Source organism: Manis javanica, chromosome 3 (genome assembly GCF_040802235.1).
Source record: "Manis javanica isolate MJ-LG chromosome 3, MJ_LKY, whole genome shotgun sequence".
Taxonomy (NCBI): Eukaryota; Metazoa; Chordata; class Mammalia; order Pholidota; family Manidae; genus Manis; species Manis javanica.
In genome coordinates this window covers 178,295,761-178,314,375 of record NC_133158.1, presented here as the reverse complement: position 1 = coordinate 178,314,375, position 18,615 = coordinate 178,295,761, and the positions used below count along the sequence as shown (strand labels likewise).

Sequence of the window (18,615 nt, the reverse complement as noted above, 5' to 3'; positions counted from 1 at the left end):
TAAATCCAATGGCAACTTTTAAAAAGCTTTGAGATAACCACATACCACACAATTCACCTAAATTGTACAATTTAGTGGTTTTTAGTATGTTCTGAGTTGTGCAACCATTACCATAAACCCCAAAAGAAATCATACCAGTTCCCACATTCTCCACTGTCCCCTCAACTCAACTACTAATCCAGTGTTCAGTTTCAATCCTGTGTTAGCATTTGATGAACTGATCATTCTTGCTTGTAAATTTCCCATTGTTCAGGACTCCACTTCTACTTTGCTCTTCAGTCCACTAGCTCTTCATTCTCCCAACCTCTAAATTTGGAATATCCCAAGGTTCAATTCTGGAACCCTTCTTTACCTGCAGTCTCTTGAGGATTCCATTCAGTCTATCACCTATGTGCTGATAGAGCCAAATTATATTTAGCCCACCTCTTTCCTAGGAACAAGATGCCAGCAACCTATTTAACATCTCTCTACTGGGATGTGTCTAATAAGTACCTCAATTTTTACCAACTCCAAACTTTGGTAAAAGTTTACCAAGTCTCCCTCAAATCCTTACCTTCCTAATGCTCCCCAGGTCACAAGTTGCAACTCTAAACCTTCTTTAGCTTTGCACAAATCAAAAATCTTGGTGTCACACTTCACTCTTTTATCCCAACATTCAATCTATCAGCAATATTATTCATTCAAAACTGACCCCTGGTACCTCTACTGCTGACCCTCTGGTCCATGATACATCACGCTCTTCTGGACAACTAAATACCTGTGAAAGGGTCTTGCTGCTTTTGCCTTGTTTTCTCTTGTCTCTTCCACTCAGCATTGTGAATAATCCTTTTAAAAGCTAAGTCATGTCATGTTTAATTTCCAAATATTGGGGGATTTTCCACATAAGCTCATGTTACTAATTTTCAGTTAAATTCTGTTTTGGTCAGAAACTATGATGTGTATAACTTAAATCTTTGAAAACTTACTGATATTGTTTTATGGCCTAGCAAATGGCCTATCCCATGAATGTTTCCATGAGTGCCTTTTTAGGTGCTGTTATTGGTAAAGAGTTCTATACATGTCAATTAGTTCAAGTCTGTTTATAATGTTATTCAAGTCTTCTATAGCCTTAATGATTTTCCATCATGTCAATTACAGGGAGAGGAGTGTTGAAATCCAACTGTAACTGTGGTTTTGCCTATTTCTCCTTTTAGTTCTATCAATTTTACTTCATGAAATTTGAAGCTCTTTGTTAGGTAATACACATTAAGATCATTAAGTCCTTTTGATGAATGGATCCCTTTTTACTGTTACAAAATGTTTCTCTTTATCCCTGGTAAATTGTTCTTTGTCCTGAAATCTACTCTCTCTGATGTTGATATAGCCACTCTAGCTTTTCTTTGACTTGTGGAAGTATATTTTTCATCTTTTTTATTTTTAACCTATTTGTGTCTTTATGTTTAAAGTAGGTTTTATTTGTTTTTTTTTTAGTCAGCATATAGTTGGGTATTACTTTTCTTATTTATTCTGCAAATCCTTGCCTTTTACTTAAGAGTGTTTAGACCAATTACATTTAGTGTAATTACCAAAGTAAATCTACCTTCTAGTTGTTTTTATTTGTCCCATTTGTTCTTTCTTTTTCCCTCTTTACTACATTCCTTTGGTTTAATGGAGCACTTTTTATTGGTTTATAGGCTGTGACTTAGTGGTTGCTGTAGGGAATAATTTTTATTTTCTATATACATAAATATAAAATCATATATATATACACATATGTATGTATGTATGTATGTATATATATATATAAAATCACATTCTACCTTAAAATTACTTGTTGAATGTAAGAACCCTTCCTGTGAGGAAGTTCACCAGCTCTGTACAAGGACTAGAGGCCAAAATTCTTGCATGCCATGTGTCAGTGTGATGTGTGCCACAAGCTTAAGGGAAAAGCCTGTCATGTCTTTTTTACTCTCTTTAGTTAATCACTTGAGGCCCATGTTCCAGTCAGCAGGAAGCCCAGCATCTCCTCCCTCCTGAATGGAGGGACTCTGCCTCTGAAATAACCCAGTATCCCAGGGGCTTATATAGGGCTGGAGAGCTGCCAGTCATCCAATGCTGGTTGTCTAGGGAACTGGAAAGTCTCTTTGGTCCTGCATGCTATTGCTCCTCTGCCCCAGGGGCTGTGCAAACCCAGGGTGCGTGTCCAGTGGGTGGGAGGGTCTTGGTGCTCCAGATCCCTGCCAGGCCATGGTGGTGACAAGGCAGCAGGCAAGGAGGCAGGCTCCGCAGGACCTTTAGCATCAGCTACTGGAGAGAACCCAGCAAGGCCTCAACCCCCACTGCGCATGGACTTCGATGTACAGCAGCAGCCCTGCAAACATCCTCAAAGACATGGACTCTAGGGCCAAATTCCCCAGATCCCATCCTGGCCTGGGGTGGTGGGATGGTGGCCTTGGCACTGACAGGAGGCTCTCCCCAGGGCTCTGTGGCCACCCTGAGGAAGCTGAGGCCCCGTTGCTGCTCCGGGCCTTCCTGCCCACCTGGTGCAGCCTTGCTCGGGCCCTTGGCTAGCTCGCAAGACCTCCTAACTTGGTCTCTTAGTGAGCTGGGGTGAGCAGTGTCCCTGTGCCTTCCCGGTGGCTGCTTTTGTGTAGATGAGAAAACCACTAACCGGCTTGGCAGCACAGGACCAGGAAAAGCATCTTCTCTCCTCTGTGGCCCTTTCTGTGGGTGGGAGAAATGGGGGCCCCCAAGCTGAAGACAGAGTCCCGAGGACCCTGCCACCCTGGTGGAGAAGCCCATCTTCCCTCCAGACTCAGGGCTGGAACTCCGTCAGGTCCCACTCTCTCCAAGCCATCCTGGGGGAGGTGTAGGGGCATGGAGGGGGGCCTGCAGCCTTCCAGGCCTCTTCAGACTTGGCTGACCAGTAAGTTTGCCAAGTCCCCCATCATCTGTTTGCCAAGGCCTGGCAGTGGTAGATTCTTAAACCAACTTGGTGAGAAAGTCTGGACCCCAGGCCTCACTGTCTGTCGCCCTGGCCTTCCTCTTCGTTGCTAATTTGCTGCTGGGAGGGCAGGAGCTTCAGGGGTCAGGGGTGATGAGAGTGCGGCAAAGGCGTGGTGTGGGCTGTGAACACATGGGGGTATGTGGAGCTCAGAGTGGGCCATGTTGCTGTGAGAACTGGGGGAAGTCACTTGAATCCCCTGTGCCTGTAACCTTATTTACATAGGGACAGTATGTGGAAACTGAGGCCCCGAGGGTACATCAAGGAGGGCAGTGACCCCTTGGCCTCCAGCTTCACTGGAGGGCTGGTGATCCTTAACATTTGCTTCTTGTTCCCTCTCAAGTTGTGGCCACCTGCTCAGAGAAAAAGGTCGAGCGCTTGATGATCCTCCAGCACTGCAACCCTAGGGGCTGCACTCGGCCAGTAGAGACCCAGGCCTGACCACAGGGACATGCAGGGGTCTCTGTGGGCCTCTGGCACAGGGACTTCCGAGCTCTGGAGGGCAAGAAGGGAAGCCTGTGGGGGATGTGACAGCCCTGCCCCCTGCTCAGGGAGGTGCTCAGTGACTCTCTGGCACAGACTAAATTGAATGGCTGGTTGTGTGAGAGGACAGTCAGGCTGAGAAGTGAATCGGGCCTGTGGCCAATCCAGACTCCCGCCTCTGAGCACCTCATCCGAGAGCTGGATGCTGCCCACCATACAGGGACATGAGGAACTCCAGGTCCTGGAGGTGCCACACAGCCTCCCCTTCCTGCCAGCCTTCCTCTTGGCACAACCTGGCTGGCCCCCATGTCCCTTCTCCTCCTCAGGGGCTGGCCCCATGGAGGTGGGTGCTGTGCGTGCAGGCCCACCCTGTGGGTCCCGTTTTCCCTGTGCATGCCTGGTTCAGGCCTGGCTAAGTGACGTGCTTCTGCTGGGTCAGATGAGAAGCGCAGGAGGAGGCTTCTGGGTAAGACAGTCACAAGACAGGGCATCCCGGGTGTGCGCCAGCACCTCCAAGAGAGAGAGGGCCGGCTTGGAGAGCTGTGAGCCGGCTGGTGGGGGATGAGCTGCGTTCACATCCAGAACCCACTGCCTCACACCCCAGTGTATTCATGTGCCTGGCCCCCAAAGCCGGACTCTGGGGGAGACGAAGAGCTGAGCACAAGGACCCCATCGAACTTCCTCCTTTCCCAGTGAACACGGGCACCCAGACTGGGACAGTAAAAAATCTCTTGGGGCTTCAGGGAACAGCACTACAGCAGTGGCTACCTTCATGGTATTTTAAAACATGGGCATGTTCTAGAAGTATTAGCCAAGCATCAAACAACCACTGAGAAATTACACCATGGTGTACCTTGGCCAAGTGGGGACTGGGCAAAGCTGACCGAAGGACGTCCGTGCTGGCTAATAGGCTGGTCTGGCAGGACAGGCTGCACCACAGAGAGATGCATCCTGCTGAAGGGGCTGCTGAGGCCGTCCCACCCTGATGTGAAGGAGGGAATCGGGCTGGGCCTGATGGGGGAGACGGGCCCAGAAGCCGAAGGACCCGGGCCCCTCCCGGCAGCTGTCTCAGTGGAAGGGCCCCAGGCCTGCGGCCCCCAGCTGTGAGGGGCTTGGGCTCTGGTGGGGAGGGTCTGTTTCCTAAGGCAGAATTTGAACTGGCAGGGGAAGGAAGCCAGGCCCTGCTCTGGGTGGGCTGTCCTCACGGCTAGAGCACAGACGGGGAGCAGCCCCAGCTCCAGAATCATCCCCTCTGTGCCTGGAGACTGTACCCCAGCCCACTGGCCCACATGGGCTACTGTCCCTGTGCAGGGCATTTAGGGAGGCAGACAGCTCTGGGCAGAGGCAGGCCTCTCCTCTGCAGACAGAAGCCCACAGCGGCATGTGCCTGGCGCCACAGACCTGAAGCAGCCCTGGGGGCCAGGCCCCGGTGGCAGCGCTCCTGAGAATCACCCTGGCTTTGGCTGGGGGCCTTGAAGAGGCTCGCAGGTGCCCAGCCCAGAGCCAAGTCCCACCCGCAGCACCTTCTTGGCTTGCCCTTGACATGACCTGACCCAGGGCTTGCTCCAGAACAGAGCGGGCCACCTCAGTCCGCGGACAGGAGGCAGGAGTTGGAGAGAAGCGTGTTGCCTTTAATAGCTTGGTTGCTACTGCTTTTGCTGATGAAAGGTCTGTTAATATATTGCAGAACAGAACCAGCAGTGGGGTAGAGTTGTCCAGGTGCTGGAAACTCCGCCTCACTGTACAACCCTCATTCTTAGCCAAGGCCTTCAGAGCGGCCCCGTGAGGGCATGGTGGGCACACGCCCTGACCCGTTCCCTACCCTATGGTGTGGTTGTCACATGGGGAGGCTGTGTCACATGGGGAGGCTCAAGGGGCAGTGCTGGCTCTGGAGCAAGGCCGGCAGCTGGAGTGGCAGGGGAGTTGGGGGCTTGGGCAGAAACATGGAGGAACCGGGCCAGCTGCCCATCGTGCAGCCCCCGGCTGGGGAGGGGGCACCTGCCACGCGGGAGCCGCTTCACATGTCCGGGCCCTGGGGCTGCATTCAGGGAGCCAAGGCCCTGTGCCAGGTACCCGTCGCTCTGAGAGTTCAGGCTGCCTTCTCTTTCCCGCTGTCCCTCGGCTCCTCCTGCAAATTCTCGGCCAAGAGCTTCATTTGCTGTTGAGAGAACACAGGACACCGGGTGAGCCTCGCAAGCTTATGTGGTGGCAGGTGCTCCCACCCTCTGCGATCATGCTCCATAAGCCCCATCAAAGCATCTTTGAGCCCTAGAAGCTGTGACCCTCTGATGTCACCCAAGGCTCCCTGAAAGTCCAGAGCCATGTTTTGGACCCTGCTGGGGGTCAGGAACAGATGTGGGTGAAAATGTTGTGCATGAGCCCAGCTCAGTGGGGATCTCACAGATACTGAACAGCCGAAATCTCCTTGACCTGTCAGGACAAGAGGCTGGGAGGGGCCAGAGCAGGGTGTCTGCAGGCCTGACTTGCTGCCAAGGCCTTGCTCCTCCCTGTAACTTGAGTGACCGCAGAGACGGGACGTCTGGGAGCCTCGGTCTAGACATGTGCGCGCTGGGGGTGAGGAGCGCCCGGCAGGGGGGCTGCGGGACTGGACGCGGTGCGCCTCGCCCGAAGAAGATGCTCCCAAAGTGCAGATGTTTTAGCCGGTCCTTCATCCCTGTAGCCATAGGACACCCTCTCCCCCACTCCAAAGCCACGGACACATCCAGTGAAGTAGCCCTGAGGGAGAGGCCAGGACAGACGCCCAGTCTGCTCGCCTCACAGGGAGGGGTTGGAAGGAAGGAGCCCGCAGCCAAGGATCAAGGCAGCCGCGGGGGGACATCTTGCTGCTCCCAGTCCTGGGGCCCAGCGACCTTCATCTTGTGGGTGCTGGAGAACATGACTCCAGCTTTGCCTGTTTTGTTGAATAAATGAACAACTCTTTTGGAATTTGGTTTAAAATACACATAAAGATTTTTGATAACGGTAATTCATTTTGGGAAAAACAAAACTCTGAGCACAAACAGTGCTGGCACCCTAGGCACCTGGCTGCCCCTCTTGGAAGCTCCAAGCACCACATGGGGCTGGACAAAATGCCACCCTCCCTATGGCTTTCAGGGAGAGGCATCCCCTTCACAGCTGACTATCTGCCTCCTGCTTCAACCCAATTTCCCCTCTTAAGGATCTTCTAGATCTGTGGTGTCTTGGGAGACCCCACTTCACCCCAGGTGGTTCTCATCTTTCCTGAGCCTGGTCTGTCTTCCACAGGGCAGCAGTGATGGGCTCCTGGAGGCTGATCCTCTCCATCTGGGGTGGGGAGGGCCTGCATGGCCTTCTCTTGTCCACACAGAAACAGGGTTTAGGGGATGGCTTTTGATGGGAAAGGAACAGAGTAGGGACATGGTGACCAGTTTGCTGGCTGGGGGTGGGCTCTTTCTGCTGGGGACATATTTCAGTAGCCTTGCACAGGGAGCCGGCACAGGTGACACTGGCCTAAGGATGTACCTGTCCAGACAACCCAACCCATAGCTACACTGCTTATATAACCATCAGCCTGACAGGACGATGGGAATGCTTTGGTTTCGTTCATGAACCTGCAGAAGCAGAGCTGCCATGCTATGCAAGAGTCTCCCCAGAAGTTATTTTTTTGCATCTTTTACCTTTTCTATTACTAACACTTCCTGTCCTCCCCTGAGCCAATTAACCACTGATGTGAATTGTCCCTGTACAGGAAAACTAACACATCAGCCCAGATTCACTGCAGATTCTTCTGGCTGGTGTCATTTAATACGTTATGAGAGGGAGAGAGACAGAATATGAATCTATTTCCTGATTTGACAAGTAACCAAAACAAATTAAAGGCTAAATAAATTGAACTAAACTAGACCATAATGACGATGAAATATTCCCTGGCTTGTTGTAGGATCTTCCACCCATACTTCCCCAGCAATCCCCACAGGGGGAAAGTCAAAATAGGCTTTGATCCAGAGGCGCCTTTGAGGCTGCCCCCCTTTGTGTGTGTGGCTAGGCGGGGAGCTGGCGGCCACAGCCAGGACTGCAGAGGTGCCCGTCAGGCTGCCCACAGGGGCCCAGTGCTCGCAGCCACCAGGAAGGGGTTCTGTCTGCTGGGCCCTCTCCCCGGAATGGCCTGCCCCTAGGTGCCTCTTGTCTTTCTGGAGTACCCCGTCTCTCAGGCCCAAGGTTGGGGGTTCCACCCAGGCCTGGGGAGGGACTCGGCACCCGCCCAGCTGGGCTCCCCACACCTGCAGTGCCACCCTGCTCCTAAGAGCTGGGGTGACCAGGAGGTCATGGGCTCATGGGCATTGCCCTGCAGGTAGGAACACTGGCAGGACCCCACTCCTCTCATGCCTCTGGCCGGGTGGCAGGGGCACGGTCTTCACTTCCGTCCTTCCTGTCACCTGTCCTGGAGCAAAGGCTTCTGGAAGCCAGTGAGTCTGGTGGACCAAACCCAGCCCTAACCCCCCATGTCTGGGTCCCTCAGGCTTGATGTGCCATGCAGAGCTTTGTGGTCCCTAAAGGGAACAGGGGCACAGGGCAGTGGGGGGGGGGGTTCGTGCTCCCAGGCCCTTTGCCAGGCAGGGGCAAGCCTCCATGGGCCATGGGAGCTGGAGTCCCCCGGCCTCACACGGCCCTACACTGCCTGCTGGACATGCTCAGTGGACAGCACAGCCAGAACTTGAAACCTGCAGCTAAAGCCCAAAGAAATGCCAAGCAGCTTAGAGGAAACGAGCTGCAGCGCTCACTGTCCAAGGTGAAGGGTCAATGCTTTCAACATCAGTGTGCCATGTCCAGGCATTTCCTTACAAAGGGGTAGGTCTCCACTGCTCTGGCCGGAAAGAGGGAATCGGAAGCCATTGTGACAGAACTCCCCCAACCAGGAGCCGGGAGCTAAGTCCCAGCCTAAGCCCGAGCAGGCCTCCCACCTCTGCCCTTGCCGGGGAGATGGTGGGATTAACCCCAGAACACAAGAACTTCTGATCTGAAGGAACCTTGATGATCATTCGGTCCAGTGGCCAGTGAAGAACCTGGAGGTCGTGTTAAGTGCATAACCATAGGTCCCTCCCAGAGCTGCTCACCCTTGGTCTGTGGCGGGGCCCAGAAACTCTCTTTATTCCTAACAAGCCCCCAGAGCTTCTCCAAGGATCACCCTGGGCCTAGGAACCTCGGATTTCTTGTCTACCATCTTACACGAATAAGCACGCTGGAGACGCAGGGGGGATGCCCTCTCCCTTCCAGGCCCCACCGGGAGCCGGGCTGTGCGGGAGCCCAGCTGCTGCTCCCAGGTGCCTGTGCCTTCCGCCTGTGGGCTCTTCACCCTTCCTGCCTTGAGATTTCTCCTTGGCCTGTCTCCTCCCTTAGAGGCTTGCCAGGTCCCTCAGCCCCGAGGAGCCACCCGTCACTATTAAGTTCCTCTGTTTTAATCCCTGCACTCCACTCGTTCTCTTTTGTTCAATGTTTATGTTTTTTTCTACTTTAAATGTTCTATCCCACCTAGTGTGTAATCTCTGGAGAGCAGGCCATGACTGGCCCCAGGACCTCAACAGCGCCACCAAGCTGGTGCGCCATAAATGCTTGTGGACGAGGGACCAATGCAGCTTCAAGCCTCCAGCAGCAGCCAGAGAAATGACAACTCAACTGATAAAAATCAACAGTGTCTTGTCAATGGGTTTCAACCCTGGGCAAGTTTGCTATGGATTCAGTATGACCAAAAAAAGTGACAGTAGAACATTTCTGGGGTGAAAGGGTTATAAAATCCTGTTCACCCAGAGCGAGTCTGCATGCAGCAAGCTGGTCTCTGCCTCTGGGCCTCTCTGCCCGCTCAACCATCCTCTGGGCCTCTGTCCTCAGCACTGCCACCACTCCAGCCTCTGCTCTGCTCTCCTGCAGCCTTGCAGCCCTGCCACTGTGGCACCCAGAGCACTGGGCGGAGCTCTTTATATAGAGTCAGTAGTGTCGTATTGCCCACACATGTATAGTGATCTAGCCAACCAGGGCCAGGGGAGAATCCTGGCCACAGGCACCTTCACTTTATCCACAAATGGGCATGCATAGCCTCCTTTCTCATGGGGAGGTAACAGAGGCACACTCAAGTTCCCTAAGTCAGCACCACTATCTGAGCTGCAGGTCCTATGTGTGGGACGTGGGAACACCGTGGATTTGGGGAGCTCTGGACAGTAACCTGCTCGGGTCACAAAGCAGATCTGGGCCCCAGCCCCTAAGATCCCGACGTAGTGCGGACAGGAATGCTAGTCCCCTAAAGGCCCTCGGGGGCTCTGCCAAGGTGATGGTGGTCCACAGTTACAGCTGGGTGGGAAGAGGGAGGAGATTCAGGGCCACTAGGAAGGTCGCCAGACCATCAGCCCGGCCCCAGGTGGAAACAGGCTCCTCGGAGTATCATGATCCAGCTCCACAAAGGCTCCCAGACCTGGTGGCCAGGCCTGGCCCAACCAGCTGGTGAGATGCTGGTGTCCACAAGCCCATTAACTTCATGAGCTGACCCTCAGAGGGTCATCAGTTCAACTTTTAAGAAAAAACTTTTAATGTCTACTTCTTAAATAATCTTTTGAATTCTGCTTTCTCTGCGTATTTTAGTTTCAGAGCAAAATTCCCCAAAGCAGAAGTTAAAGGCACTTTAAGGAAAACTTCACAGATATTTTGAGAATGTAAATTACTTCCTATAGAGAGTATGGGGCCTGGAGATACCAGAAACTTGCTGTCCAACCATCCTCACGTGTGCACTTAACGATGCTTCTGGGATGGGGAGACAAGTGCGTTTGTTTAGCTACAGCCGTTTCTGAAATCTGGGTTGCTACAATTACATATCTCCCAATGCTGTGGGCTATGAAGTTCTACAGGCGGCTTAAAGGTGCTGAATGCTAATAAAAGCAACAAAGCAGAACTGATGAGTGATCCACCTCCCTAAACATTATTAGGTGCAAAAACCCTCATCAGAGCTACTTATCAGCTCTGTGCTTTTACATTCCCATCAGTAGGTGCTGATACTTTCTCAAAGTTTTGGGTGCCCTAAATATAATCCTTTCCATTTTCCAAAGTATGCATGAAATCACTAAGCAATTAATTTACAGACCCATTCTCAGCACCCTGGGCCTCAGCGTGGGACAGCTGCACTTCACCTAGCCTGCTTCCGCAGGCAGTGGGGCACAGGCTATACCCCGAGAACCAGCCTGTTTCTCTGAACCAGCTTCATGTCAGTCTTGGACACTTACCTCCCTGCCTCCCTATATCCTGCATTTCTAATAATTGTGTATATACTTAAAAACATTTTTTTCCTCCTGCTTTGACATATTTTAAAAATGTATGTTATATTTCATTACCTTTGTGTAACTTAAATTAACAGTGACCAATAGATGTATCACACTGCATATCAGGCACTGTTCTACACTCTACACATACACTCACTTGTTTGTTCCTAACAACCACCCTATGAAAGACATACCATTACCATCATTTTAAAGATGGAGGCACAGGGGGGTTGAAAAACCTGCCCAAGGTCACACAGCAGACAGGAGGCTTGAGCCCAGGACATCTGGCTGCCTGCCTTGGCCTGATGTTATGTGGTTTGCACTCTCAGGGTCACGTGTGCTGTGAGACTCAGATTCGGCTGATCACACTTCCATCCTGTGAGGGTTTGCCGGAATTTTTTGGATGCTTGGTGACACATTTGTCCTGTCTCCATGGCTCAGATTTTCTGCCTCTGCTATATCTCTCAACCAAGGGAGTCTGGCTCTAGAATATGCCACGTTAACCCCTATTCTGACCTGTCAGCACAAACTTAAGCAAGATTTTGAAAAGTTGTCTAAAACTCTGGAAAGGAAGTTTAAGAGTTAATTTTTTAAAGGACCAGAAATCCTTTTTTTTTTTTTTTTAAAGAAAGGTCCTTAAGGGCACACAAACAAGAAAATGTGGAAAATGTCCTGGGAAAGTTGGTTGGAAAAATCACAAGTGTGTGAGCAGCTACAACACAGAAAGGAAGACCAGCGATGCGTGAACTGCTGACAACAGCATCTCCAGCAGGGAGCCCATGAAGAAGAGGAAGCCTAAACCTGAGACACAGCACAACCTACAAACACAAAGGGGCCCAGAAACATTTGGAAATTATTCAGGAACACACAACGTCCCCTTCATTAGATGAGGAGAGAAAAACCAGTAACCGATGCTGCTTTCGGAAGGCTGCTGGACTGAATGGATGTGTCTTGGCAACACCCAGAAGCGAGTGTGGAGAATGAGAACAGTTGGCTATGGAGTGTCCTGAGGACACCTACCAAGGGCGAGAGCCGAGCACAGGCCGGAGGCGTGGCCAGCGTGCTGACCCTGCCCTCTCAGGGGCCCGCGTTGCATGGCCCCCATGGTGGACAGTTAGGTCAGAGCACAGATGGAATTTATAAAATATGAGTGTAGTGGGAAATGAAAAGAATCAGTGTTGCTAAGTGCAAAAGCAAGCTATGACTAATCATAATGAAATAAAGTGGTATCAGTGTACATAAAAACTATGGGATCAGACATCCACTCTGTGCATCACGACCACAGAAGAGGGTGATAAAAGCAGGGCTGAGGAAGACATGGAAGGGGTGTCCCTGAGTGGAGGGGCAGAAAAGATGGATGAAGGTGATGCCAATTTTGTGTGAGAAAGGGGAAAAAAATCGTTCAGCATTTTGGCAAATAATCATGTAAAAACAGTATGGTTATCAATATGCCCCGAATCAGAGGACAAACAAGTTTCTTTTAAAAACTGAGTTTTTTTTTAATGGCATCTTTCACTGAAGTGACTTCATCTCTAGGTGTGACATTATTTTGCAGTGTGAAATGCAGGAGTTAATCCTCCATTCAGGTTCTGCCACGATAAGGCACGGGCTGTTTGTCGGAGAGAGGGAGGCCAACACTTCAATCACTTCTCATCAGCCCATGGTACCGACACATCCAGCAGTGTGACCCAGACATCAGTCCAGTTGTTAGATCATCCTGACAGCCAACAGCATCTGGCCTGCAGGAGGCATTTCCTGGACAAGACTCACATCACTTAGGAACCAGCCCACTCTTGATGTGGATGTAGGCACCGGCCGGGAGGGAAGGCGTGCCAGGGCCTTCCAGATGTCACCCCTGATTCTGGAAGCCCTGGGGGCCAAGGAGAGAGGCAGCCCCACGGGCAGCACACAAGCCCCGAGCGTCCCTTGGGAGATGAGACCCAGGGAGGCTGGTGAGGCCCAGATGCAATCTGGCTGACTTCACCTTTAACCTGTGGGGTCTAAGCTGGTGGGACATTCCCAGGGCTCAGGCTCCGGCCGGCGGGCACAGGGGGATGACAGTCACCGGGCACAGGTGGCTGCTCGAGAGAGAACCCCTGCAGGCTCCACCAGTGCCGGCGCGGCGGGGCGGCAAGCGCGTACCGGGGATCGAAACCGCAACAGCCTGCTCAGGCCCAGGCGCTCCACAAAGGCTTAACGCCCAGAGAACAGAAATAAACACTTGCAACAGACCACAAAAACCAAAGGCCTGGAGGGGCCCGGCCGCGGGGAGACGCAGCGGTGGCCATGCGGAGGGAAAGGCCGACGCAGAAGGCAGGAGGCCCGCTACGCGAAACCTGGAGACAGCCTACTGCCCGCACGGGCTTTTCAACCAAAACTGTTTTTAATTCAAAACACACTTTTTCTTAAATATTAAGGGGGAATGACCTTTAATCCAAGAACTGATGGGCACCCCCGGAAAAGAGAAAGCTGGGCAGCGGCAGGCGCGGCGGCCTCGGAAGCACACGCGTTCCCCAGCGTCCTAGGTGCCTCCCCAGGGCCGCGTGCTGCTACCCCATTTAACGCGGCATGGGGCCTTTCATAAACACAGGCACCTACGGCCCCCATTAATCCGTATCTCAAAGTCAGCATCATGACTAAAACCAAACCAGTAATTATAATATTGACTATTATTTTTAAAACTCTCTATCACCTCCCTACCTGAAAAATTAACATACTCCCTTCACCCCAGTGGTGGGGTATGGGTGGGAATGGCTGCTCTGGGCGCCCAGCTGCCAGTCGTCAGAACTGCCGGCCTTGGGGCCCCTCCTGAGGAGCCTGGGTAAAGCGGGAGCCGAGAATGGTTGACATGATTATGCTTGATTGGTTTCCTTCAGGAAAACACCCTAAGTGCTAGGCAGGGGCTCCAGTGTTCATTCACTGGACTCTGTTTCCCTCGGAACAGCTAATTCCCGCTTATTCCATCTATAAGCCTCATTAAATGGGATTAATTACTGTTTCTCCTGTACATTTCTCATTTCACTTTACTTTTCTATCTCTCACATCTCCCTCCTGGGTGGGTGGCAGCCCCTGTAACCAATACTGACAGCTGAACATGGGTTGCTGGGAATGTCACTGAACACACCTCACTGCTATGTCACAGGGCTGTAAACACAGCTAGGCAGCCAGCGTTTTCTGAAATCTTGAACTGAAATGACACACTGTCTCAGCTGGTGACAAGAGGCCAGTGAAACCCATCTGGGCACCCAAAGCCCTGAACCACCTCCTTCCAAGCGACCATCCGCGACCTTTCCTCCTGTGTGCAGGTCAGAGATTGTAGCAGGTGTAATCAGTAGTAAGTTGGATGATTTTTAAAGCTCATGCTATATTTTTATTGATTAGAAGTATTATATAGGCATGAAATCCATCCCTCAAGGAGTTTCTAACTGTTCTAGGAGGACATCTTCCGTCCCCCTCACTGAGGACAAGAGAATAAACTATCCTGTTGCCTCGTCGACCTCTGGAGCCCAAGGAACCCTGTCTGAGGACTGCATCTCATCCAGAAAGCTGAGCTTTCACGGACTCACTCACTTCTTAAGAGCCAGAGGGGTGGACATGGTCTAGAAAATTTTTGTTTCAGAAAACATCGTGGAGTTCCTCTGTTGTTGGATAATGGTCTGTCTCCTTGCTGCAGGCAATCTGAAACAAAATACTTTAAAAAAGTGTAGGGAAGGAAAGAAGGAAAAAAAAAAGACATCTTGACATTTAGGAGAGTCCTCAAAACTTCGGACAGGGGACCCTGGATACCAGGTCAAGAAACTAAAACTGCTCTTCATAATAGTAGAAAGGAGACCCTGCTGTGAGCTGGGTCTCTGAAGGTGTCCCTGTCCCCCTGGGTTCTTTTCTTCTCCTTAGTAGGGATTCAGGCTACTGCATGGTTTCTGAGATTTGTGCTATTTGAAAGGCATGTGCATGGTGCATGTGTGTCCAGCTCAGCTGGCTCTGGGGTACAGATGCCAGAGCAGACGGGGGATGATGCTGGGCCCCAGGTGACTTCTATTCGCCCCGGCCAGCATCCTGCTCCTGCAGGTGGGGGTAGGGGTCCATCCTTGAGAGCCACCTGTGAGTGAGGGCTTTCCTAAGGGCAGGGCTGGAAGAGGCTGGGGATGTCTCTATCTGGGTTGGGTGACAGGGCTGGGGCCATAGACTAGGAACCGGGGAGTGCCCTGATGCATCTGTCCTCTCTGCCGGGCTCTGGGGATAGCCTCCTCGGGATGCAGCTTTAGGGTCTGCCCTCAGCTGTAGTGCCTCCAGTTATCCCTGCACCTACGGCCTCCTTGTGGGGAGGGAGAGCATGAGGAGAAGACGGAGCCCTGTCCAGGAACACGCAGGATGAGCTCCCACAGGCGTTCAGCAGTAGACGCTCATACCGAAGCTGAGGGCAGCCTGCAGCACAGGCCAGCTGGGACATGGGCTGGGGATCCCCTACCCGCCTTTCTCCAGAGTCTAAAAAAAAGGTCTATGAGGAGGGAGGCCAGCTTCTGAGGCCAATAAGACATCACTGAACCCCATGAACACTGTGGCTCCCAGTGGCAGCCACTTCAGGATCTTCAACAGAGATGAGGAATGGTTCACTCCCTGAGCAGATGGTGATGTCCATTCCCCATTCAACTGTTCTGCTGAGGCAGCCCACAGACAGCAGGACAACGCATTCCTCCCCTAGTTTGATGGCAGAGCCATCAGGAGAACCCCACCCCAAGACCTGTGGCTGGCCCAGTGATGGGCTTGCAGCCCCCAAGAAAAGCTCCCTGTGGAAAACTAGCCACCCAGGGGACATGTCTGTGGGTGGGTCCATCTTCCCCCTTTTTACTTATAATCCCAAATTGGAGGTTACCCTTTCTTAGCGGAACAGGGCACAATGATGCACGTGCATAAACAAATGCCTGCATGGGACAGAGCACAGCAATCCAAGACCCTAGTGTGATCAGGAAACAGGCTGGATGAAGAAGCTGGAGCACTCATGGCTGATACCCCATGTTTCCACAGACAATGCCAGGTTTCTCCTGAGTGTGTGTATGCCTGGGAGAGACTTGGCCTCTGGCATGTGTGATGGTGTTAGATGAGCTCAAGTGAAGCCTTCTGAATTGCAGTGATTAGTTTCACTGAAATTAATCCTGGAATAAGTCATGGGGTGACCGCCTAGTGCACTATGCACGTGCCCCTCCGCTTTGAAGAGCAGAGCTAGGATGCCAAGATCAGCGGTAAGCAGTGTCATGGGGAGGAGGCTCTGAGAGATGGCACATGCAAATGCATGGGCTTGTCCCTGTTTCTGACCATATTCCAAAGGCTATTCTGGGTTCCTTCCAAAATAATGGAAATATATTAACAGCTAATTTATTATTCTATACGTAATACCACCAATGTACACACCATCCACCTAAGGGAACAACAGAAGAATTCTGATGCGTCTTAGGCCCCAAATGCACAGGTGAACTTAGGAGATGTTCTTGATTCTTTGGGTAGGCCAGTATTGCAAATTCAGATGTGCTACTGGAAAAAAATCGTGGATTCAGAAAGAGGATAAAAGCTAGGACTAAAATGTCATCCTTCTATCTGCATATCACATTCAGAAATGTGTAAAATAGGAGGAAAAGTGGCAAAGTGCACTTTAAGGAGCTCCTATAATCAACACAGTAAAGAAGCTAGTGCCACATACCCTCTTCATTCCATCTCTCCTTGCTTCTTTCTGTTCACTGCTTCTAAGTCTAAAAACGTAGCTGTATTTTTTGCTTTAAGAGCAGCAGTGGCTTCCTTTACTGTTCCTGTCACACACTTAAGAAACTGGAGAGTTCTGGAAAGATGGTGTTCAGCCCATGTGAACAGAGCCCTCTTTAGCTGGATTTCTGAACAAGTGATCAGAGTCACAGTTTAGGCTAAGCTGTCAGCCAGCATGATCTTGCTTATTAAGCCACACGGCTCCAGACAAAGGTGTCTGAACAAAAGTCACACTATCTAGAGTGTGTCAGAACACTATTTCCTTGTTTTGCTATTTAGAAACATGAATGGATCCATCTGATAGGTGCTGAATTAAACATGCTTTCAAATACTTAGGTCTTCTTCTACCATTACTGCTGTTCCCTTGCATGAAGTCAAGAACAGTAGAATGCATAAGAGATAAGCTATTTGCTGGCAGGGAATCCCCTGGTAAAATCATAATACAGGTGATTTTTCCTGCTACCCCAAGTGACCTATAAGTCTTATGTTGAGAGGACATGGAATAAATGTTTTACAAGCATTTATTGTAAATGACCAGGTCTCAGTGAAGTGTTCCTGTGCCACCTAGCAAAGCTTGGAGCTGATTCATGGGTAATTCATGTGGCTCTAGTTGGGGGAAGCAAACCAATGTTTCCATGAGTTTTTCTGGACACATCAAAAGAACAAGTTTACACCAAATAAATAATCATGGAGGCTGTGGGTATAATGTATTTTTTGCCTTTTGAACCAAGTATTCCAGATAAGTATGTGGATAAATGCTCTTACTTATGTAGGCTTAATTAAAAGGGCATGGAAATCACTGAAAGGGAAGAATAAAACATCTGTAATAATTAACAAAATAAGCTCAGGGACAAAGCCCCACCATTTTTATTTTCAAGAAGGAAATGGCATCAGTATTGAGACTTCCTCTGTGTGCTAGAAGCCAGCGACTCTCCGGGCACGCGCAGCGCAGCAGCCAACTGTCCTGGGCTGGGAGGGAGTGGCGGCCGACTGCAAGAGGAAAACAGGCACCAGACGGAACCGGAACAAAACCAAATAGTGGGCAGAGTCGCAGCTGAAAGGCCTCAGCACAGAGAGAGGAGAGCCATCTCCAAAAAAACAGGCGCACACACTCACAGCCAACGACGACAGCACAGAGCAAGTGCTCTGCCACTGTTTGCCCTCCAGGGAGTGTTCCTGGTCTCAGGGAAGTGGGGTCCCATGGACCCCACCTATGGTGTTTGACACCAGGAACTGTGCTACATGCTCTGAAGAACTTTCAGCCCCTGGAGAGCAGGCAGACACCTGGGCTTCTGGCCACCAGGTTGACACACCTGGACTAGACCTTGATCCCAGCTCTCTGGTCTCCTGTGCCAGCCCTTCTGGCCCTCTCTGCCCCGTTCTGCCTGGCCCTTGGGACAGTGCTGCTGCACAGGGGGCTCTGAGCGGATGGCAGCAGGCCCTCCTGTTTGGGGGTCTGAGGCTCTGCATAAACCTGTGAATTCCTGCTGCTCTTTGAAGACACAGTCCATGGAGCACATCTCCAATGAAGCCTCTTTAGCCCATTGCAGGCAGGACTGGCATGCCCACTGTGTGCTCGGGCTGGGCTGTGCCTCCCCACAGAGGACCCTGGTGCAGGGGCTGGTATGATGCTATCTGCCTGCCACCTCCACACCAGACAGTGGGCTCAGTACTGGGCAGACTAGGCCAGGGCCCCTGCACTGGAGTGAACAAGGGCCCTCTGAGTGTGGTGCGGAACTGCGGGCGCACCAAAAGGACCAGCGTGGGGAGGAATTGGCCTGACACCAACTGCTTCTACCCTTTACAGTCACCACAAACACATCCTTGGGGTCTCCTTTACATCAGACTCCCCCAGGCCATCAAAATCCCATTCCCTCTGAGAGCAGGTTCTACAGCTGGAGGCAAGCCAAGAGCGGGGGTCAGGGACAGAACACCACGTCATGGGCAAGCCTCCTCCAAACGACAAAGTCAAAGTCTGACTGGCTTTCAGATGCTCTGTGCAGACAGCTGCAAGAGTGAAATGAACTAGACTCTCATGTGATGAGTCCCAAACCCTACTGATCAGTAATCAGAATGCACCTAAGGATCCTTCATAAGAGTTCCCCAGCTCTAACC

The 18,615-nt window shown here is 51.4% G+C and overlaps 1 protein-coding gene across 1 annotated transcript in view; it reads right to left on the bottom strand.

The window, feature by feature from the left end:
- Positions 1-5,076: 5,076 nt before the first annotated feature.
- Positions 5,077-18,615, bottom strand: part of ANO10 (anoctamin 10) — a 335,794-nt gene continuing 322,255 nt past the window's right edge. The window contains exon 13 of the mRNA XM_036996273.2: positions 5,077-5,624. Within this exon, the coding sequence (XP_036852168.1) occupies positions 5,556-5,624 (69 nt within the window). The 3' untranslated portion in view covers positions 5,077-5,555. The remainder of the gene's footprint in view (positions 5,625-18,615) is intronic.